The sequence below is a fragment of the Dama dama genome, chromosome 11 (assembly GCF_033118175.1).
Source record: "Dama dama isolate Ldn47 chromosome 11, ASM3311817v1, whole genome shotgun sequence".
Classification (NCBI taxonomy): Eukaryota; Metazoa; Chordata; class Mammalia; order Artiodactyla; family Cervidae; genus Dama; species Dama dama.
This window is the reverse complement of record NC_083691.1, coordinates 60,632,484-60,657,438: the sequence shown is the minus strand read 5'-3', so window position 1 is coordinate 60,657,438 and position 24,955 is coordinate 60,632,484. Positions and strand designations below refer to the sequence as shown.

General features: G+C 36.4%; 1 protein-coding gene across 7 annotated transcripts in view; it reads left to right on the top strand.

The window, feature by feature from the left end:
- GCFC2 (GC-rich sequence DNA-binding factor 2) overlaps window positions 1-24,955 on the top strand; it is an 81,081-nt gene that overhangs the window by 51,805 nt on the left and 4,321 nt on the right. For 5 of the 7 annotated variants that reach the window (XR_009694750.1, XR_009694753.1, XR_009694752.1 and 2 more), the window contains 7 exons: window positions 79-229; window positions 5,852-5,973; window positions 13,091-13,167; window positions 15,050-15,116; window positions 16,866-17,012; window positions 21,162-21,286; window positions 22,180-22,628. Coding sequence is in view for 2 of the 7 variants with exons in the window: in XM_061155372.1 (XP_061011355.1) it covers window positions 79-229; window positions 5,852-5,973; window positions 13,091-13,167; window positions 15,050-15,116; window positions 16,866-17,012; window positions 21,162-21,286; window positions 22,180-22,300 (810 nt within the window). In the remaining 5 variants the exon portion in view is untranslated. Of the gene's footprint in view, window positions 1-78; window positions 230-5,851; window positions 5,974-13,090; window positions 13,168-15,049; window positions 15,117-16,468; window positions 16,613-16,865; window positions 17,013-21,161; window positions 21,287-22,179; window positions 23,555-24,955 lie in introns of those variants that run through there. The other 2 variants (XM_061155372.1, XM_061155373.1) reach the window with 2 other exon arrangements.

Here is a 24,955-nt window from a genome sequence, read left to right as displayed (position 1 = left end):
GGTAATTACTGAAAAAGTTAACTATTTAAAGATAAAGTTTAATAATTTATTTATAACTTGGATAATTTTATTTATAAGTTTGATTCCATAGGTTTAAAACAGATGCCATGGTTCAAATCTATAAAAGAATTTATAGATTGCAGTATGGAAGATTCAAAGAAGGAAGATAGTTCTGATAAGAAAATCTTGTCTACTGTCATCAACAAAACAGTTATTCCTCGACTTACAGGTACTATTTTGTAATCTTGATAAAATTAAATTGTTCTTTAGCTAAGTATAAGAAAAATAATTCCTGTTACAGTCACAAATTTTTTTTGTTTTTGAACACAGCTCTAATATGCAGTAAAAATCAACAGATTTATAATTTAAGCTGATTAAAAACAGCTTGTTTGTGCAGGTGACTGGCTATCAGACTCCTGATACTCTTGGACCTTTAGTATTTGTGACATTCGCATTACTTTCATTAGTTACTTTTATAAGTCATTTATTAGTGGCACATTTTGATCTCTACTATGTGTATGTCTTTCCCTTAACTTCTCCCCTTACATTTCTTCTCCTTTTTTTTAAAATTTTTATTGGCGTATGGTTGATTTACAGTGTTGTGTTAGTTTCAAGTGTACAGCAAAGTGAATCCGTTATACATATACCCACCTTTTTTTAAGGATCCCTTTCCCATACAGGCCATTACAGAGTCTTGAGTAAATTTTCCTGTGCTGTATTGCAGGTTCTTACTAGTTTTCTGTTTTATATATAGTAGTGTGTCTGGTCAATACGAATCTCCCAATTTATTCCTCCCCACATTTTATTCCCTGGTAACCATTAGTTTGTTTTCTACAGCCTTGACTCTCCTTCTGTTTTGTAAATACGTTTGTTTGTAGCCTGATTTTTGGATTCCACATAGAAACCATGTCACATATTTGTCTTTCTCTGTCTGACTTACTTCGCTCAATATGACAGTCTAGGTTCATCCATGTTGCTGCAGATGGTATTTTTGGTCTTTTTTATGGCTGGGTGATAATATTCCATGGTATATAATGGAATATTACCATATCTTCTTTATCCATGCCTCTGTTGATGGACATTTAGCTTGTTTCCATGTCCTGGCTATTGTAAATAATGCTGCAGTGGACATTGGGGTGAGTGTATCTTTTCCAGTTACAGTTTTCTCTGGGTTATATGCCCAGGAGTGAGATTGCTGGGTTATTTGGTAGTTCTGTTTTCAGCTTTTTAAGGAAGCTCCATACTGTTCTCCATAGTGGCTGTTGCAATTCACATTTCCACCAACAGTGTAGGAGGGTTCCCTTTTCTCCACACCCTCTCCAGCATTTATTGTTTGTAAATTTTTTGATGGTGGCCATTCTGACCTCTGTGAGATGATGCTTCATTGTAGTTTGATTTGCATTTCTGATGTTGGTCATCTTTTCATATGCCATATAGCCATCTATATGTCTTCTTTGGAGAAATGTCTGTTTAGATCCTCTGCCTTCTGGGTTACTTATTGTTTGATATTGAGCTGCGTGAGCTATTCCTATATTCTGGAGATTGACCCCCTTGTTAGTTGCTTTGTTTGCAAATATTTTCTCATTCTGAGGGTTATCTTCTTGTTTTGCTTATGGTCCTTTGCTGTGCAAAATCTTTTAAGTTAAATTAAATCCCATTTGTTAATTTTTGTTTTTATTTTCATTGCTCTAGGAGTTGGATCAAAAAAGATCTTGCTGCAATTTATATCAAAGAGTGTCATGTCTGTGTTTTCTTCTATAAGTTTTTTTAGTGTCCGGCCTTACATTTAGGTCTATAATCCCTTTTGAGTTTATTTTTGTGTATGGTGAGTTTCTTCTTTCTTTAGATAAACATTACTGCATTCCCCTTACTTCTCCTACTAGCGCTCAGAGCCGTTGGGCATTAATGCTTGTGCCTCAGTCTGAACTTGTTTTATCTGAAATTATACTTGATAAGGATCTGTTCCATCATGTCACTGAAAATGGATTCTGACTGCAAAGTCTGAAAACTCGTAAAAACTAAAGCAACCTGCTTTATATTGCTTCTCAGCCAACTTGACTAAACTTTAAAGATTTTCCTCAGAATAATTTACAGTGCAATCATGGAGTATCTTGGAAAAATAGTGCTTTTAACCATTTAGTTTTAGCTATTAAGCACTACTAATGATAGCATAGAATATATATGCCTCACTTAAGTATTCATCTGAAAATTCCAAATACTTCACTTTACAATAGCTCTTTTTGAGCTCCCTGGGTAATTGCATACTCTCCTCTAGTGCCATCTATATCTGTGTTCTTCAATAGCCATATATCACTCATGACTATCACATTAAATAGTGCAGGTGTCAGATGTCTTTTCCTTTCATCACAGAAAGTTCTTTTGGACAGTGCTTTTCTGCTTGATTTTCAATCAAAAAGAACTGAAAGAACAAGTCCAGATCTCTTCTTAGAGCACCAGATCTCTTATCAGAGTAATTTCTGAATATATCTACTTGGCAACTCAAATTCCAAATGCAGAATCACACTTGTCATCTTTGCTGCAGACTTGTTCCTCTTATATTCCTTGTCTAGAAAATGGTACCTCCACCTACCCACATGTTCAAACCAGAACCTCCAAGTCATCTACTCCTGCTTTTTTCTTACCTCTTTTATATAAGCAAATGCCACATCCGTTACTTTTTTCCTTTTTCTAACCCATTTTCTATACTTCAGCCGTGGTGATCTGTCTAAAATGTAAGTCTGATTCTGTCATACCTCACTTAAAACACTTTATTCTAAACTGCCTTTAGGTTGAAGTCTAACCTCTTTAACATGCGTTCTAGGCCTTTCAGGATTTTGTCTCTGTTTAGTAGTTCTCTAGCCTCATCTTTTGCCAAGCTCAGTTCCTTCTTCCCCTCATCTCCACCTCTACCGGTCTGAAGCTATCTTCTCCTTGGCCTTTACATCTTCTACACTCCATCCACCTGACAAATCCCTTAACCCTATACCTCTTTCATCTAGCTAACTAACTCCTCTTCATCTTTCAGAACACTCTATAGACATCATTTCTAGGAACTGGGTTAGGCATACCTTTTCAGGGTTCCTGAAGTACTCTAAACTAATCTTTAGGATGGTACCTACATGTTATAATAGTTTACCTAAGCAACTATACATATATATATAAAATGTATTTGTATTTGACATTAAACAAAATGGTTCTGAGGCAAACCTAATCTTACTTATTGCTGTATTTCTAATAGTTAATGCTAGGCACATAGTAGATTCTCAGTATTAGTTGGCCAAATATTTCTAAGATTATTACAAGCCTAACCTTCTAGATGTCTGAGAAATCAGTTTTATATTTGATTTGGGGTGTTTTTTTTAACCTATTTAAATTTTTAAAAAATTATTTCACTTGTATTTTACAAGAGTCAAGCACAATTTTTAACTTCAGTGTATACATCAGTAAACAAAATAATAATCCCTGATGTTATGGAGCTTTCATTCTGTGAAGGAGACAAATGATAAACAAGTAAAATCTATAGTGTGTTAGTTACAAGGGCCGAGGAGAAAAATAAAGTAAGGGGGAGAGATACAAATTATGAAAGAGGAGTGCAATTTAAAATACTTTGTCCAGGGAAAGGCTTCCTGGAAACGTCACAAATGAGCAGATTTCCAAAAGGAAGTAAAGAAGTGGGCCAAATGAATGTCTGAGGTGACAGCATCTTAGGCAGCAGAAACAGCACATGCAAAGGCCCTGAGGCAGGGGCTAGCCTGATTTACTTGAAAAACAGCAGATAGGCCAGAGTAACTTTAGTAGAGTGAGCAATAGGGACAGTAAAAAGAGGTTAGCAGGATGACCGTGGCTGTGTCATATGGGGCCTTATAATCATTTGTAAGGACTTTTACTGTAAGTGAGTGAGAAGCAGTTGGAGAGTTTTGAGCAGAGAAGTGACAAGATCTGCCTTATCATTTTAACAGACTTATTCTGTTTCCTGTGTTAAGAATGAACTATATGCAGATCAGTTATGAAGCTTTTTCAGTAATCCAAGCAATGGTGGTTTGACTTGAGTGTTAAAAATTGGAGGTGGCTAGAAAGCGGTCAAATTCTGTATATATTTCCAAAGTACTAACACTAACAGAATTTGATATGGATTGTAGAACAAGAAAGAGAGGAATCAAGAATGACTAAGTGGTTTTTGGCCTGAGCAGCTGGAAGGACAGAGTTGCCATTTTCTCAAATGGAAAAGACTGAGAGGAGCAAGTTTTGGGGAGGAGGTATAGCGAGAGCTCAGTTTGACACCTGTTGGGTTTGAGATGCCTGTCATCCAAATAGAGCTGTCAACTAGGCTGTTAAATATATGAGTCTAAAGGACAGATCCACAGAGGAGATATAAATTTGGAGTGTATCAGCACATAGATAGCATTTAAAGCCACAAAACTGACTTGACATACTAAGGGTATAAATATAAATAGGAAAGAGAAGGTAAGTGACCTGAGTCCTGAGGTCCCGCATTTAGAAAGTCAACAGGATGACAAGCAGACAGTAAAGGAGACAAGAGAGGTCAGTGGGAAACCAGCAGTATCCTGGAAGCCAAGTATATTATCTATGGTGAAACAGATCACCAGCCCAGGTGGGATGCATGAGACAAGTGCTCGGGCCTGGTGCACTGGGAAGACCCAGAGGAATCGGGTGGAGAGGGAGGTGGGAGGGGGGATCGGGATGGGGAATACGTGTAACTCTATGGCTGATTCATATCAATGTATGACAAAACCCACTGAAATGTTGTGAAGTAATTAGCCTCCAACTAATAAAAAAAAAAAAAAAGAAAAAAAAATGTTGTAGTTGTTGCTGTTAAATCAGATGGAGACTAGAATCAGCCTTTAGATTTTGCAATGTGAAAGTTATCTGTTACTTGATAGGAGTAGTTTAGGAGAACTGCTGAAGTAAGGCCTAACTGAAGTGAACTCAGGAGTTTGAGGAATTGGAGATAGAAAGTTTCAACAGTTGTTGAGTAATTTTGTTGTAAAATGAAGGAAAGAAATAGGGCAGCTCTGGAGAGGAAATTAGAGTCAACAGAGGGATTATTTTTAATACAAGAAAAAAAATTGTACAGTGATGGAAAAGATCCATTAGAAGTGATGGTGATACTGAAGTGAGAGGGTTAGAATTCCAGGAGCAGAATTTTCAAGTAAGCAAAGGGGTTGGACTCTTTTGTACAAATTAAAGGTTGGCATTAGCAAGGAGGCTAGTGCTTCATCCATAGAAATGGGAGACAAGTTAGAATTTATGGGTGCAGATGCTGCTAGATTGGTAGATGCCATGGTAGGAGCTTGTGGAGCTTTTCTGATTAATTCTGTTTTTCTCATCAAGTTGGGAAGTAATCAACTGACAGTGAGAGCAAGGGTGGAAAAAAGAAATCATAAGAAATCGTCATCTGGAAGAGTGAAGTCCATTAACTGAGAGCAAGGAGGAAGGAGAAGGCAGGAAATAACTGTCTCACGAGAAGGGAAAGAGAATGGGCCAGAAAAACGAAATGTGATTGCTGGGCAGCATTTTGGTCTCACTGGAGTGCCATGGTGATCAATTTAAAGTGTACTTTTTTCCAGTCATGTTTTAACTGCATGGTTGTGGCCACCAACACTGACAAGGTGATTTAACTAGAGTTGCAGCTGAGCCATACAAGTTCAGCAAAACCCAAAAAAGATAAGAAAATTGAGTATGTATGCAAATACATAATGTACTGATTGGCATTGATTTTTTTAAACCACTTAAGGAGGGAAGTAGCATTTGCAAAAGGCCTCAGTTGTTTATATGTGACAAGCAAAGTAGTCTAGTAACTAAACTGCACCACTGAAAATTTTTGTTTCAGGCTTTGTAGAATTCATTTGGGATCCCTTGTCAACCACACAGACAACAAGTTTAATAATGCAGTGCAGAATGATTCTTGAAGAACATTCCACTTGTGAAAATGAAGTTAATAAAGGCAAACAGGTAATAATGTCTATAATTATGAATTTCTTGATTTACTTTTAAATCAATATAATTTATTATAAACCTTTGTTTACAGACGATGCAGAAGTAATTATCAGAACACTATTGATGAAAAATATTTAGGACCGACCATTTTTTGCTCTTTATAATTAATAAGATTAAAGGATACACCTTGATATTTCCAAACATTCTTACAGGAATGGTAATCATTATAATAGAATACACAAACATGCAGTAAGACCCAGATTATTACTTTCATTCTTATTAGCGTATTTCTCTCTGTTCAATGGTCTGATTTGTTCAACAGATCTCATGACCCAACTACCTGTTTTTCAGGTTTGTGAATGTACATTGGCCCTGCAGAGATGAACAGGCATTAATACATTAGTGCAAATTGATTCCTTCTAAAAGAAAAGAAAACTAATTACATTTGTTCTTTTGGCAAAAATCTAGTAATATTATGACTTTACTTTAACAATAATTTTAAAACTAGACTAACATTCAGTATTTTAACTGGTATTCTGTAATCTGCATAGTCAAGAACAGGTAGCTCTTTGAGGATTGAAAGTTTAAAAAAGGATAGATTCTCAGCATAATGTAGAATTGAGTTTTACTGAACATAAGACATAAAGAGGAAGGAACTTTTCAGAGGCTGTGGTGAGAGTTTCTTGAATCTTTTATTACACTACTCTTTTTTTAAATCATTTTGTTTGTTGATAATAATATTGTAGATTGATGCAGTTAAAAGAGTAACATAATTTTATGTTGAGTTTTAAGAGAATTAAGAGGGAGATTCACAGACTGGAGCATACCCAGAGTGGAATAATCGAAGTAGTTGAAAAGCAAGGAGACATGTCATATTCATATTCTGTGCACCAATAAGTTTTAAGTAATGAAGGAGGGAAGCTGTAAGAAGAAAAAGAGAGAAGAGGATACCAGCATGATTCTGCCATCAAGAATCATGTAATCTTAGAGGAAACAAGATACATATAAACTGTTATTTGAAGTAGGAAGTAAGTGGGAATGACAAGACTTACTTGTCTAACTCCTGCTATGTACTCAGTACTTTGTTAGGCCTTATTCCTGTGTCAGCCCACTTAGTCTCAGCAGTCCTGTTAAAAATGGGTGATGGGGCTTCCCTGGTAGCTCAGTGGTATAGAATCCGCCTGCCAGTGCAGGAGACGTGGGTTCGATCCCTGGTCCAGGAAGATCCGACAGGCAGAGGAGCAACTGAGCCCGTGTACCACAGCTGTTGAGCCTGTGCTCTCAAGCCCGGAAGCTGCAATTACTGAAGCCTGTGCACCTGTGCTCTGCAGCGAGGGACGCCCGTGCGCCACAACTGGAGAGGAGCCCGTGCTCATTGCAACTGGAGAAAAGCCTGAGCAGAAGCGAAAACCCAGAATAGCCAAAAATAAACAAACAATTTTTTTTAAAAAGATGATAGCTTCATCTTACAGATGAAGAATCTGAATCGCAGAAACCTGTTCACAGTAATACCATGAGTTAGAACTAAGATTTGTACCTTGGTCAGTCTTACTTTGGGCATCCTCAGAGGCTCAGCGGTAAAGAATCTGCCTGTGATACAGAACACACAGGAGACATAAATTGGATCCCAGGATCGGGAAGATCCCCTGGAGGAGGGTGTGGCAACCCACTCCAGTATTCTTGCCCGGAGAATCCCATGGGCAGAGGAGACTGGCGGGCTACCGTCCACAGGGTTGCAAAGAGGCAGACATGACTGAAGCAGCTGAATGCACTCAGTCTTACTTTAAAACCCAAGCTCATTTCACTGACCACATTGCCTCTCCATGAGTGGCTCAGATAAAGTGCTATCAAACTTAAGAAGAGAGGCAGGAGAGAGAAATTTCAGCAGTGAAAGAATTTTTATTACATGTGGCATTTGAGCAAGGACCTAAAGGAAAGAATAGGATTTGAGCATTGTAGCAACTGAAGGAGAAAGGGCATTTTCCACTCACCTCCAACAGGATAAAAACATGTGAAAATCATGCAAGAATTAGATTCAACTTTAAAGATGATGTGCTTGGAGATTATGTTTGATGAAGGAGTAAATTTATTTTGTGTTGTTAGAAAGCATAGAACCAAGACGAGTATGTTAGAGCAAGCAGACAAGCATACAGCTATATAATTCTGTATTTGCTCTCTACATGGGATTATGTAATTATAGCCTAAATGTAAATAGTGCATTTACAGTTACAGTTTTTTAAACACTTTTTCATTTTATCCTCAAAACCTTGTAAAACATGTTGATTTTAATTACATTTTTACAGGTGAGGAAGCTGGGGCCTAGAGAGCCAAGTTACTTTAAAAGATCACTTTTAACAGTGGCAGGCCTGGCATTTTGTAACCACTAAAGTCTTTCAACCGTTTATGGATTCACTCATGAAGTTTTTGTACTGGTAATCTTAATTCTGGAAACCCTCCTACTGTGAATGTTGGAAATGGGTTTTTGGCTTTAGTAGGAGACCAGAACTACATCAGGACTTTTCAGCTTTGGCGTTCTTGGCATTTGGAACCAATAATTCTTTGTGTGAGGCTGTTCTGTGCAGTAAGCTCCCAGTCTTGACAACCAAAAATATCTCTAGACTTAGAGAATATTCTGAGGCATGGCAAAATTACTCCTACTTGAGAATCAGTGTACTAGGTAAGATTCCAGGTTAGTAACACAGTTTGCTGGTGAGCTCACTCTGTTTTTCTTAGTGATGTTTAAAGAATTGAAGAGAATGAGAAAGGCCCCAGAGGCACAAATCAGCACAGTGGCTGATTTTCAGTGAAAAGTAAATGATTCTGTAAGCTAATGCCTGGTGAGAATACTTTTAATTCTAAGGTTCTAAAATAGATTATTACAGAGATGGATTATGAACAGTTAAAATAAGAAAGCAGTAGTTACTGTAATCTCTCATTGATGGGGTTCCTAAAACCAAATATATGTCAAAGCATATTCTTTCATATTACTAATATCTCAGTTACTTCCACTAAGTAAGGTACTGTACAGGTACAGTAAATAATTATTTAAATATGTTATAATTTTCTTACAGATCAAATGGGGGGGAAATAGGGTATAGTTAGATACAAAGAAAACCAGTAAAAGTATACCTAAAGAATACTGATTCATAAGGCTGGAATCCTCTCAGCTTTGTCCTGTTCAGTATTTTTATTAAATTGGATGAGTATGTAAAATACATGCTAATGAAATTTCTCAATGGCAGAAAGCTAGGAATTCTATCATAAATCTATGGATAATAGAATTAGAATCCAAAAGAATTTCAAAATACTGAGAAAAGGACTGACTCTCAAAATATAAAATGTGAAAAGAATATGTATTTTATGCATAAATAAAAGGTGGGAGAGGCACAACTTTAAAGCAACACAGGTGAAATGGAGAGGGATTGTAATCGTCCGTAAACTCAGCATGAGGCGACAGCGTCACTTGAGTGGCAGAAAGACTAAGGGAAGTTCATCCTTCTAGATGTCTGCTCTTTTGAGTAAAACTGTTATATGTGCTGCTTTCCTCATTTCCCTGGGCTATTTGCATTTAATTTTAGGTTAAAGTATATTAAATGGAGAGTGTCTAAGATGGTATGGGAAAGAGAAAATATAGAAAAGTGAGATATCAATCTTAAAATCTGAAGAGTTTTCATATGGAAGGATGATTAGATTTGTTCTGCATGATCTTGAGAGGTATACTATGAACAGTCTGTGGAAGGTGTAGGAGAGAAGTTTGTTTCTCATTGTTAACTGAAATCTAATGAATCCATGAATCAAGGCAAATTGGAAGTGGTCAAACAGAAGATGGCAAGAGTGAATGTCAACATTTTAGGAATCAGCGAACTAAAATGGACTGGAATGGGTGAATTTAACTCAGATGACTATTATATCTACTACTGTGGACAAGAATCCCTTAGAAGAAATGGAGTAGCCATCATAGTCAACAAAAGAGTCTGAAATACACTACTTGGATGCAGTCTCAAAAATGACAGAATGATCTCTGTTCATTTCCAAGGCAAACCATTCAATATCATGGTAATCCAAGTCTATGCCCCAACCAGTAATGCTGAAGAAGCTAAAGTAGAACAGTTCTATGAAGACCTACAAGACCTTCTAGAACTAACACCCAAAAAAGATGTCCTTTTCATTATAGGAGACTGGAATGCAAAAGTAGGAAGTCAAGAAACCCCTGGAGTAACAGGCAAATTTGACCTTGGAGTACAGAATGAAGCAGGGCAAAGGCTAATAGAGTTCTGCCAAGAGAACACACTGGTCATAGCAAACACCCTCTTCCAACAACACAAGAGAAGACTCTACACATGGACATGACCAGATGGTCAATACCGAAATCAGATTGATTATATTTTTGCATCCAAAGATAGAGAAAGCCCTATACAGTCAGCAGAAACAAGACTGGGAGCTGACTGTGGCTCAGATCATGAACTCCTTATTGCCAAATTCAGACTTAAATTGAAGAAAGTAGGGAAAACCACCAGACCATTCAAGTATGACCTAAATCAAATCCCTTACGATTGTATAGTGGAAGTGAGAAATAGATTCAAGGGGCTATATCTAAGAGACCGATGCCTAAAGAACTATGGACAGAGGTTCATGACATTGTACAGGAGACAGGAATCAAGACCATCCCCAAGAAAAAGAAATGCAAAAAGGCAAATGGCTCTCTGAGGAGGCCTTACAAATAGCTGTGAAAAGAAGAGAAGCAAAAAGCAAAGGAGAAAAGGAAAGATATACCTATTTGAATGCAGAGTTCCAAAGAATAGCAAGGAGAGATAAGAAAGCCTTCCTCAGTTATCAGTGCAAAGAAATAGAGGAAAACAACAGAATGGGAAAGACTAGAGAGCTCTTCAAGAAAATTAGAGATACCAAAGGAACATTTCATGCAGAGATGGGCTCAATAAAGGACAGAAATGGTATGGACCTAATAGAAGCAGAAGATATTAAGAAGATGTAGCAAGAATACACAGAAGAACTGTACAAAAAAGATCTTCATAACCCAGATAATCACAATGCTATCTATGATCACTCACCTAGAGCCAGACACCCTGGAATGTGAAGTCAAGTGGGCCTTAGGAAGCATCACTGTGAACAAAGCTAGTGGAGGTGATGGAATTCCATTTGAGCTATGTCAAATCCTAAATGTTGATGCTGTGAAAGTGCTGCACTGAATATGCCAGCAAATTTGGAAAACTCAGCAGTGGCCACAGGACTGGAAAAGGTCCGTTTTCATTTCAATCCCAAAGAAAGGCAATGCCAAAGAATGCTCAAACTACCGCACAATTGCACTCATCTCACATGCTAGCAAAGTAATGCTCAAAATTCTCCAAGCCAGGCTTCAACAGTATGTGAACTGAGAACTTCCAGATGTTCAAGTTGGCTTTAGAAAAGGCAGAGGAAGCAGAGATCAAATTGCCAACATCCGCTGGATCATTGAAAAAGCAAGAAAGTTCCAGAAAAACATCTATTTCTGCTTTATTGACTATGCCAAAGCCTTTGACTGTGTGAATCACCACAAACTGTAGAAAAGATCGGAATACCAGATCACCTGACCTGCCTCTTGAGAAACCTGTATGCAGGTCAGGAAGCAACAGTTAGAATTGGACATGGAACAACAGACTGGTTCCAAATTGGGATGGAGTATGTCAAGGATATATATTGTCACCCTGCTCATTTAACTTATATGCAGAGTACATCATGAGAAATGCTAGGCTGGGTGAAGCACAAGCTGGAATCAAGATCGCCAGGAGAAATATCAATAACCTCAGATATGCAGATGACACCACCCTATGGCAGAAAGCGAAGTACTAAAGAGCCTCTTCATGAAAGTGAAAAAGGAGAGTGAAATAGTTTGGTTAAAGCTCAGCATTCAGAAAACTAAGCTCATGGCATCCGGTCCCATCACTTCATGGCAAATAGATGGGGAAACAGTGGAAGCATTGCCAGACTTTATTTTGGGGGGCTCCAAAATCACTACAGATGGTGACTGCAGCCATTAAATTAAAAGATGCTTGCTCGTTGGAAGAAAAGTTATGACCAACCTAGACAGCATATTAAAAATCAGAGACATTATGTTGCCAGCAAAGGTCCATTTAGTCATAGCTATAGTTTTTCCAGTAGTTATGTATGGATGTGAGAGTTGGACTATACAGAAAGCTGAGCACTGAAAAACTGATGCTTTTGAACTGTGGTGTTGGAGAAGACTCTTGAGAATCCCTTGGACTACAAGGAGATCCAGCCAGTCCATCCTAAAAGAAATCAGTCCTGAATATTCATTGGAAGGACTGATGCTGAAGCTGAAAGTCCCAATACTTTAGCCACCTGATGTGAAGAACAGACTCATAGGAAAAGACCCTGATGCTGGGAAAGATTGAAGGTGGGAAAGAAGGGGATGACAGAGGATGAGATGGTTGGATGGGATCACCAACTCAATAGACATGAGTTTGAGTAAACTCTGGGGATTGGTGATGGACACAGGGTCCTGGCCTGCTGCAGTCCATGGGGTTGCAAAGAGTCAGACACAACTGAGCGACTGAACTGACTAACTGACATACTCACCAGAATTGCAAGCTTTTAAAAACCCTAAAAATATGACTTAGTAAAGGTGTAGGGGAACAGGATTTCTCATACTGACTAGTGGGACTATAAATGGGATACCCCTGTTTCAGAAAACAACTTGGCATTCTGTCCAAAGTTGACATGAACTGGATTCTAGCAATTCCATCTCTACATATATACCCATTAGAAATATATGCCCATGCATACTAAAAGACATGCTCTACAGGAATTTATATAGTAACATGCTTCATAATAACCCCTAAACCAAAGACCATCTAAATGAATGGTCTATCATGCAGCAGAATACTACGCTGCAATGAAAAGGCACCAGCTACTACAGTATGCAACCACTTGGATAAATGAAGTTCTCTTGTACCTAATTTACAATTACTTTAACACCTAGGTCTTTGAGTGTGTACAAGTTTGCACTATTCTATTAAAATTGCTACTTTTGATTCATACATTTCTTTTTCTTTTTTTTGGTTCATACATTTTTATCTATGACTATCAGTGATGTTTTTACATTTTTTAAAAATAGGATTTACTTAAATCCATTGTTTCAAGAATGAAGAAGGCAATAGAAGATGATGTTTTTATTCCTCTGTATCCAAAGAGGTAAGAGTTGCTAATTTCTAGATTTTATGAAATAGTTACTCCTGCAATACAGATTCATTTAAGAGTGTAATAGAGAAGAAACTAAATATATTGTTTTCAAAACACATATACCTATTAAGATGCAAATTGATATTTCAGTATATGTGCTGCCGAAGCGAGCATGCAAATTGATATTTCAACAAATATTTCTTAATCACCTTTTATATGCCATGTATGATGTGATGATATTCCTGAGAACATGACAAGTAGCATAGCCAGGTGGTTAGAAACACAGCTTCTGGAGTGCAGATTCACCATTACTAGACACTTGACCTTGGGCCTTTCCATGCCTCAGTGTCTTTGTATATAAAATGGGCATTAAATTAACACCTATCTCATAGGACACTGTGAAGATGAAGAGAGTGCTCAGAATAATACCTGACACAGAGAGCTCAAAATAAGGCCTGGAACATCACTGAGGGGCCAGAACCTACATCTTTGCAATATATATTTACTTTTAAATGATCAGACAAGTAGTATTTGATGCATATTGGTAGGTTTGCTAAGAAAGCATCAGTTGTAGTAATGGATTATGGACTGAAGCTCACTCTACAGTGAGTACTCACATGATCAAAGAGTTCTATGGAAAGAAAAAAAGAACTTCTAAGCTTGCTGGTTAATTGGAATCCTGAAGAGATGCCTGCATGTAAAATTTCACCCCAATTAAAGTTTGTTGGCTTCCCAGATTGCTCAGTGGTCAAGAAACCACCTGCTAATGCAGGAGATGCAGGTTTGATCCCTAGGTCGGGAAGAGTCCCTGGAGGAGGAAATGGCAACCCACTCCAGTATTCTTGCCTGGGAAATCCCATGGACAGAGGAACCTGGCAGACTAACTTCCATGGAGTCACAAAAGAGTCAGACATGATTTATCAACTAAACAACAACAACAATTAAGATTTGTAATGTTTTAGAGCCATCAGGGCTTCCCTGATGGCTCAGTTGGTAAAGAATCCGTCTGCAATGTGGGAGACCTGGGTTTGATTCCCTCGGTTGGGAAGATCCCCTGGAGAAGGGAAAGGCTACCCACTCCAGTATTCTGGCCTAGATAATTCAATGGACTGTATAGTCCATGGGGTTGCAAAGAGTCAGACATGACTGAGCGACTTTCACTTTCACTTTCAGTGTTTTAGGTGAGTAATATATCTGCACAGTTAAAAAGTATGTGTATTTAAAATTTTTACTTATGTTTAAAATGAAAAGTCTTATTCTCTCCTGCTCCTGACCTCCATCTACCCAGTTTTTGCCTTCTTTTCCGTAGACATGCAAGAATACTTACTGTTGGTAATTTTTTTTTTTTTTACTTTTTTGGAATTTCTTTCTGCAGTTAGAATTAAATACTTTAGATAGAATTTTAATACTTACAGTGCAATTAGAATTAATCTTATTTCCCCTTCTTTTTTATAGCAAAGTAAGTATATTGTTGTCATAACCATTGTTTTGTACCTTACTTTAACTTAGTACATCTTTGAGATCTTTTTGTGTCATCCACAGATTGTTTCCTCATGCTTTTTTAGCTGCACAATATGCCATTTTATGGCTGTATTGTAATTGATGAACATGTAAGCAGTAAACCATTACTAACAATGTTGTGAATAATTTTATGAACATATTATCCTGTACATGTGCAAATATATCTATAGAAGGCATTTTCAAACATGGATTTGTTGAGTAAGAGTGTACATATATTAGTAATTTTATTAGGTATCACCAGAGCACCTTCAGTTATATTGTTAAGATATAGTTGGGTTGATTAAAAAAAAAAAAAGTAACCATTCAGTTCTTTAAACTCTGTTTCTGAAAGATGAACAGTCATTTGCATTTTCTTTCTTTTGTTTTAAATTAGTGCTGTAGAAAACAGAACATCACCACATTCAAAGTTTCAAGAAAGACAGTTCTGGTCAGGTCTAAAGGTAAGCAGAAAACTGCAAAAAGAAAAAAATATTTTCTTTGAAAAAAGTTTACTGTATAGTGAAGATCAGAAAAATTCTTCTATAAAGGACCAGACAGTAGTATTTTAGGTTTTGTAGGTCGTATAATGTCTGTTGAACTGTTCAGCTCTGTCACTGTAGTGCAAGCAGTCATAGACAATATGTAAATAAATGAGCATGTCTGTGTTTCAGTAAAACTTTACTTTATGGACACTGAAATTTGACTGTCATATAATTTTCATGTCTTAAAATACTTTTTTTTAATCATTTAAAATTATAAAAACCATTCTCAGTGCACCAACTCTACAAAAACAGACCATAAGCTGGATTTAACTCACAGGCCATAGTTGTCTAACCTCCGGTCTAAACAGTAAAGGATGAAATTGGCGCAGAATCAATGGCAATGGGGACAGTAAAGAAAAGATTGGTTCAAAAGATCTTTAGGATGAAGCATCGAAAGAACCCAATGACTGATTACAGAATTAATTCTACCCTGAAGAATGTAGGGTGCTAGCCAAGTTTCTGACTTTGGCACCCTATTAACAAAGAATGGTGGCATTCTTTGAGGGCATTAGAGAAGGAAGAAAAGGTTTGGGAGGAAAGATAAGTGGACATAGTGGGTGTAAGATATCTATGGGATAAAGGGAGGCACTTGAATCTGTGAGTCTGAATTACAGGAGACAGATCTGAGCTGGAGATTTGGGAGTCAATCACATTTAGGCAGTGTTTGGAGGCATGGTGATGAATGACAACCTCTGAAGAGAAGAAGCAGTGGGCAGACAAAGTGAAGTCTTCAGACAGGCCTTAAGAATAAGCTGTTAAACTAAGAATGGTCACAAGAGAGTGGCATCAGGGAAACTAAGTGAAGGACTTTTGAGAGCAAAGTATTAATGCCACTGAAGAGAATTAGAAGGAAGACTGAAAATGTTTACTGGGTTTCATAGTTATAAGGTCATGAATGACTTCAGCAGGAATAGCTTTGATAGGGTGAGTCAATACTTGTCATGTGGTTGGGTCAGGAAAAAGGCTTTTCAGGAAGAGGGAGCAACATCAACAATGACATTGTGAAAAACCATTGCATGTTAGTACAACTGGATGTAGTTTAGCACTTACATAATAAATTTAGTAATGGAAAGAAAATGGAAGCTACCATAAAATTCACATAAAGGTCTGCATTTAGAGGAGAGAAATGCAACCCGTATTATTTTGATTAGAATATTATTAGAATTTCTTAAAAGGATTTTACCCAAAACATCTCCAAACCCACAGGTTATTATTAATCTTATTTTCTATATTAGAGCAGTGAGGTTCTCAGGTTTGATTGATTTCTCAAGGTCACATATTGGTAACAGTACCACTGGCTTTAACATCAGTGCTTTTATGAATCCTGGGATTCTGCAGTCTTATATCCAATGGCCCCAGCCTCCAAGAGAGAACGGATTGAGAACGAAGATTGTTGATCTGGAAAAGTTCCAACAAGGTAATTTGAAATAGATTTTGAGTGGTTATCCTAAAAAAAAAAAAAAAGAAGATACGATGAAGAAATACATGCAGGTTGAGAAGAATTGAGTGTTTATCCAGAAATGTTTTCCATTCTAAAACTGATGGTTCCAACAGTGCTAATTGTGGTGAGAGTTTTACAGTCTGACCAGCTTTTTGTTTGTTGGAGACTATTACAGTTTTCCTTTGGAGAAAAGGTACAGAGTCACTTGAAATTGTGTTGTATTTTAGCTCTTTGGCAATATTCTTCTTTGGAATGAACTCCTCCCAGAAGACATCTTGCAAGAGCTAGGACTAGAGAAGCTGCTGAATCGTTACCTTATTATAGCTCTTCTCAATGCCATACCTGACCCAGATGTTGTTAAAAAGTGCAGCCAGGTAAGTTGTATAGAAATTGATCCTCATTTTATCATTTTTAAAAGTTATTAAAATTAATTTTATAGCAAAATAATTTAAATTGTGGTACCTAGTAACAATTTAACAGACTAGAAATCCAGGAGAATCCAGTATTTAAAAATTAGTATACTGGTTAATTATTTACAAAATGACTGTTAGATGCTCACCTCTCACTTAAATACCAGTGTAAATTATAGCTAAAGTAAAAAATTAAATGTGAAAAAATAAAACTATAAAATATTGTACTAGGAAGATAAATGACTATACTTGATGTTAAGGGAGTCCTTTCTGAACTTTAATGCCAAAAAAAAAAAAAAATGATGAGAAAAGATAATAGATTTGACAAAAATAAAAAACTTCAGTCAACCAAAAAGCATCAAACAGAAAGGTATCAGGACTATAAAAAGGATTGCGTTTGAGTCCGTTCTAATGAGGTGGATCAGCCTAGAGCCTATTATACAGAGTGAAGTAAGTCAGAAAGAGAAAGACAAATATTGTATATTAACACATATATATGGAATCTAGAAAGATGGTACTGATAATCCTATGGGTAGGACAGCAAAGGAGACACAAACATAAAAAGACTTCTAGACTTAGTGAGAGAAGGAGAGGGTGGGATGATTTGAGAAAATAGCATTGAAAAATGTACATTACCATATGTAAAATAGATAAACAATGCGGATTTAATGTATGACACAGGGTACCCTGTGACAACCTGGAGGGATGGGATGGGTTTGGGCGGGAGTGGGTAGGGAGTTCAGGATGGAGGGGACACGTGTATACCCGTGGCCAATTCATATTGATGTATGGCAAAAACCATCACAATATTATAAAGTAATTATCCTCCAGTTAAATAAATAAAGATATCAGGATTATTTGATTATTGTTAAAACTCGAAGATGGGCTTATTGGGCTCACTATACCTGTTCTTCCCTCGTGGCTTCCCTCGTGGCTCAGGCAGTAAAGAAGCTGCCTACAGTGTGGGAGACTTGGGTTTGGTCCCTGGGTTGGGAAGATCCCCTGGAGGAGGGCATGGCAACCCACTCCAGATTTTTGACTGGAGAATCCCCATGGAGGAGGAGCCTGGTGGCCTATAGTCCATGGGATCACAAAAGAGTCGGACACAACTGAGCAACTAAGCCCAGCACATACTTATTCTTTCTCCTGTTGTTTATATTTGGAATTTTCTATAATAAAAAGTTAAATAGAAAGAAAGTTGAAAAACAGAGAAATAAGTTATAATGTGCATAATGAAGATAAACACCCACATTTTTTTAAAAGCTCTCTACAAATCTAAACAATTTGAATGTGCTTATTGAAAATGACCAAAAGGCAAAGCAATCCCCCCCACGAAAAAGAAGGTGCCAAAATAACCTCTAAACATGTGGAAAATATTAATAGTACTAATAATCAGAGAATTCTAAATAATTCAGTAAGGATTTTTTCTGTGTGTGTGTGCTGTTATTTTCATTGTAATTCCCAGTATTGTCATAAGCACATGGAAACAACAGCCCCACATCTGTCCAGGAACATCATTCATCTAGAAAGTGTGGAGAGGCAATTCTGAGAAATAGTTTCTGCACTGTGGGAAGAGGAATACAACTCTGGAGACTCTTTTGGCACAATCGATATAAAACCTTTAAAGTTCATACCCTTTTAGAGAACTTCCCTAGTGGTTCAGTGATTGAGAATCTACCTTCCAATGCAGGGGACATGGGTTCAATCCCTTGTCAGGGAACTGAGATCCCACATGCCACAGGGCAGCTAAGCCCATGCGCCACAACTAGAGGGCCTGCATGCCACAATGAGAGAAGGGTCCCACCACAACAAAGAACCATCAGCCAAAAAAATAAATAAATAAAGTCCACATACTTTTACATAGCAATTTTACTTCTAGGAAATTATCCTAAGTTAAAAAATCAATGGACATAATCTTCTAAGAATGTGGGAAAATATTTATATTCTTATATATTCCTGAAAGTGTGAAAGTCAGTCGTGTCCAACTCTTTGCAACCCGATAGACTGTGCAGTTCATGGAATTCTCCAGGCCAGAATACTGGAGTGGGTAGCCTTTCCCTTTTCTAGGAGATCTCCCTAACCCAGGGATCGTACCAGGTCTCCCGCGTTGCAGGCGGATTCTTTACTAGCTGAGCCACAAGGGAAGCCCTAAGACTTCTTCCCAACCCAGGGATTGAAACCAGGTCTCCCGCATTGAAGGCAGATTCTTTACCAGCTGAGCCACAAGAGAAGCCCAGGAATTCTGGAGTGGGTAGGCTATCCCTTCTCCAGGGGATCTTCCTGACCCAGGACTCAAACCAGGGTCTCCTGCATTGCAGGCGGATTCCTAGACAATTCCTAGGAACTGTCTAGCAGTTCCTAGACAACCATTATTTTCCCAGCTATGGTTTTTGTATCATGTAGTTTTGTATCGTGTAGTTTTTAACTACATTATTTATCAGAAATTTCAATCTTCATCCATCCTGTTGTGTTTCAGATTTCAGTTTCGTTCTCCTTGACCAGAAAGCTCTACTATGCAATAGAGGATATATGACATTCTCTTTCACAGTTTGTGGCTAGAAAACCAGACCAAAACAGTGTGGCTTTAAGTCCCAGGATCATTTATGGGAAAGCTAGACAGTTCCTTCAGAATTTTATTGAGCTTTGTGATACAAAACAAGGGGAAATCAAGTGTAAATGACATTAAATTCCAGATCAGTTTACGGCTGGTTTTAAAACTAAAAAGATATAGTTTGCATAACAAGACTTATAGGACTTTCTGCCTTAGGCAACTAGTGGGTCTGTTTTTTCTAGATAATTGAAAAAAGTGATTAAGAAATAGGATAAATCATTTTCAACTGTGTTTTCCGTGTTGACCAACTAGATTTATTTTAGAAAACATGCATTCCAGAACTTTCTTTTAATGTATTTTATTTTATATATATACAGTACAACTTTCTACTTTCTAGAGGTACATACTGATCCTGACCTTAGCAACTAACATAACCAAGAATTTCGTTAAAGAGTATGATCTCAGATTTTTCCTTGCTCCCATTCTCTCTCCTTTTTAAAAAAAAATTCTTCTCCAACAAGGAAGTTTTCCTTTTTGTTTACATTTTTTGGTTTTTCCCAAAACTTTTTCCCCAAGTCATGTATTACCTTTAGCATGATGACAGTAAGTGTTGTTTGAGAGGTTTTCCCCCCCAAAAGAAACAAATGAATGCACATACATTGACTCCTTATGCTGCCATTGACATTTAAAGCAATGTGTTAAATTAGAAGAAAGCTATGATAAATTTTTTATACAGTGTATCTTAGAATGACCTTTATTTCTTAACTCTATTCATATAGGTTATACACAAAGTCATCTAATTTCATATTGTGAAATCACATTAAACGTACCTATTTTATACGGTTGACCCTTAAATAGCACAGATTTAAGCTGCATGGGTCCACTTATATGTGGATTTTTTTTCAATAAATATCAGTACGTATTAGAGTATTTCACAATCCACAGTTGGTTAAACTTGTGGATGCTGAGCCACAGATATGGAGGACCGACTGTGAAGTTAATACACTGATTTTCATCTGCACATAGGTCACTGTCCCTAACTCCCTGCATTGTTAAAGGGCCAAATGTAGGTTTGTTAACTAAGTGATTTCTGTCTACACATTTCTGGTGTTTAGTTATAGATTATGTTTTGTGCAATTTAATCACTCAGGAATACAGAGTAGTGAAAGTATTACAAGTACTAGTAAGTATTTATAAAGAGTAGTCTCCTTTAAGCTTTTGGTATACAAATATGATTTTTTTTTAAGTATAAAACCTTAACAAAGAAAGGGGAAATTCTCAAAAGTTATTTAACCATGAACTATAAAATGGAAGAATAATACAACCAATGTGAGTAGTGTGTATGTCAAAGTCGCTCAGTCATGTCTGACTCTTTGTGACCCCATGGACTATATAGTTCATGGAATTCTCCAGGCCAGAATACTGAAGTGGGTAGCCTTTCCCTTCTCCAGGGGATCTTCCAAGGAATCTTAACATGAGTAGTATAAGGATTAAATGAGATTATGTTAAAGTACTTAGTTAATAACTGTCATTAAAAATCAACCATGTGTTTTGATTATCAGATAGCAGCATATTTACCAGAAAAGTGGTTCCAAAACTCTGCCATGAGAACGTCCATTCCCCAGCTAGAAAATTTCATCCAGTTTTTACTGCAGTCTGCACGTAAATTATCTAGAAATGAAATCAGGTAATGCATATTTTATTTGTACCTCCATAAGCATTGTTTAGGCTTCTGTTCTTGGCAATTTTTAGAAAGATTTGTACTTTACATTCAAAAATCTGAGACTGTCACTGTAGAATTAGGAGATATTTTCATATGCAACTTTAGAATCACTCAGTATTTTACTTTTACACCTCAGGCATATTAGTTAATATTTTTAAATGTAAATCTCTTCCAAAATAAGCACTTCCAGAAAACTATATCACAGGGGAATTTAGAATTAAAACTGTAAGTCAAAAGCCTTTTATTTAAGCATGTTTTTAATGTCTTTCTAATTTTCCTAGCCATTTCAAAAGCTCAACATTTGTTAAGTATAGATCTGCAACCTGGCATTTACCCAGCAGCAGCTGGATCTCATTCACAGTGCTAGATGTTTAAGGACTTGAATACAATGGTGTTGGCAAACCACCTCAAAACACAAACAAAATGACTCTCAAATTGCAGCATTTGATTATATCTGTGGGATAAATACTCCCACCATGATAGTCCATATAAACTGCTGGTAGCAACACACCACTGCTCAGATTGCTAATGATAGATTTCTTCTGTGCTTTTTCTATGTTTTTATAGTCATTCCTGGTAGCAACACACCACTGCTCAGATTGCTAATGATAGATTTCTTCTGTGCTTTTTCTATGTTTTTATAGTCATTCACATTAAAATTTTCCGGAATATATCCACTAACAGTCTCTGGTGGAATTTCATGATTATGTGAAGAAGGTAGCATCTAAATACTTTATGCTATATATTTTAGATATTGGCATCAGGTAAAGTTTGTTTCAGATCAACTACTGATGTTTCACTGTGCCCTTATACATTGCATTTCTAAGAGGGAAAATGCCCTTTGTTGTTTTTTTCAGGGATGAAGTCAAAGAAATAATTCTTATCCTGGTGAAAATAAAAGCTTTGAATCAAGCAGAATCGTTCATAGAAGAATATCACCTAGACCATCTTAGATCAGTAATTAAAGAATTTGAGTAAACTTTATAGAAAAGTACTAAAATGAGATTTTAATATAGTCACACTTAGCTATTTTGCTTGTAGAAAAAGAAAAAAAGGTGTTGCCTTTTCTTTACTCCCAGTAATGGAGGAGAGAATTTCCTAAACCAAAAGAATAGCACTCTGTCCCTCCATTCCCTCCATATTCTGCCTTCTGGTATCATGAAAGACTGACCCTCCCCTTTTTGAGTGTTTGCAGGAATTAAACACACAGGAACAGTAGGAGTTTAATGTATTTCCATTTGATTCTTCTGATGACTTTTCCAGTTTAAGAAAGGACTTGAAGCTTATTGTAGCTGCTTTGGCTTTGGTGAGTCTTCTGTCCTGAACCATAAAAACATCTTTTAGTTCTCTTCATTTTAGCAATCTCTGTTTTTAACCCATTTGTATGAGTTAAAATGAAAATCTTAATTGGAATGAATAAATTATTAAGAATTCTGATTAAGGCATTTTAAAGCTACTAATGCTTGTCAGATTGTGCTTCAGAATCTATACCAGTATATTGTTCTAACACAAGTCTGAGAACAGCCAATGAATCTCTGCCAGCAGTATTTTTTTTAACTCATTTGTACTTAATAGGTGAAAAAAAAATCTTATTTTAATTATTTATATTGACTATTAGAGAGTGCCTACTTGTTTTCTTGGTCATTTGTAATTCTTTTGAAGTATCTATTTTTTCCTTATGGATTTGTAAGAGCTTTATATTTTAAAGATACTGATGGTTTGGCAGTCCAGTGGTTAGGACTCTGCACTTTCACTGCAGAGGGCATGGGTTTGACCCCTGGTCAGGGAATTAAGATCCCACAAGCCACGTGGTATGGTCAAAAATGAGAACAAAACAAAAAGATAACTGATGTTGTGCCCATGCTGTGTTACAGTTTTTCTCACTTGCCATTTTCTTTAAATTTGTGTATGAGTTTTGGTGTACTAAGTTATTGCTTGTTCGGTAGTTACTACTATTTTTTGTTATGCTTTTTTTGTGTGTGTCATTGGTAGTAGGCTTAGAGAAGAAACAAGTATTTTAAATATTCGGAACATATGATTCATTTTTTAAAAATGTGTGTGATTAAGAATGTGAGGCAAGGTCATTGAATCAAAAAGAAATTGAGAACATTTTTCACAGTGAGTTTACTGATAATTTTTCTTAAATCTATTTGTTTAAATAACTTTCAGGAAGTCTTAAATGTATCCTGCAAATTGTTGCCCAAAAGATAAATCAGGAAAAAGTTGGTTATATGTCCGGTTTAATAGTATGAATAAAGAACCAGCCTTTGAACTCTATATGTAGGGTTTGAGCGTGTGGCTTCTAACATCATCAACACTAGTTTTGAAGCTGCATGTAATAAATTTTCGCAGAGTGGTATGTGATTTCTACTATAGTGAAGATTCATGATTCACTGGTATGAACAGTTTCTTAAAGTTTATTTTAGTTACACAAATTATACAGAACAGAATCTCATCTAGAAAATTCAAGCCATTGCTAAAAAAAGTCAAGTTTTCTTACACAATTATTATTCCCAGAGGCAACTGCTGTTTTCACTTTGTTATCCTTTCAGAACTTTTCTCTACTTAAAAAGTATGTACACATATGTCTATACACAGCTTTTTTTTATATAAGTGGCAAATATTTTATTGTGTATTAAATTTGTACTTCTTTATTGTTAAAAGTGTACACCACCTGAAATTTCCCTATGATTTTTGCCTTTGTAATTAAAGGTGTGTTAGATGATTCCTTACATTTTTAACTTGGGTAGAGAATTTCTCTTGCTTTTTGTAGAATTGAAAATATTAAAACTACTTTTAAAACTGCAAATTGATTTAAACTCCCAGTAGTTTTGAAATTTTATTATGCTTGGGTTTTGAATCTCAGGATTTTTATCCATCATATACAGTAACTAAGGATATTCAAAAACATTTGTGGAGATTGCCTAATCCTCAGTGCAGAGTTCTTTTTTTTTTTCTTGTTACTGTGAAATGGATGAAGAAATGGAATGGAATGAAGAAGAGAAATGCCAGCTAACAAAAACAAACCTTTGAGTTAACAACTTAACTGACATCTCAGTTCTTTCTCTGGATTTTTTCAGGTTTTTGTTCACTTAAAGAATATAAAATTTTTACAGAATCAGATAAATTACCTTTTTGTTTTTACTTTTTGATATGGCTTTCAGGAACTTTCCAATGGCCATGAAAATATACCTCAGAACAGTTGGGTTATTTTATGTAGATAACTTATAAGAAATACCATATGTGATATGAAATCTGAAAAAGATATTGCAAGAAAATAGACCAATATTACTCATGAATATAGAAATAAAAGTCCTTCAAATACTAGCAAACCGAACCCAGCAATGTATAAAAAGGAAAATAATAATACATCATGACCAAATAGGTTTTATTCCAGGAAGAGAAGGTCAGCTTAACATTAGAAATTTAATCAGTATAATTCACCTATGAACAGAATAAAAGAGGAAAACCATACGATCATCCAATGATTACAGAAAAGCACTGGACAAAATTCAACACCCTCTCCCAGTACAAAAACAGGAATATAAATTATTTAATAAAGAGCATCTTTAAAAGAACATCCATATTTAGCATCATACTTAATGGTAAAGTATTAATGCAAGGATGTCTGCT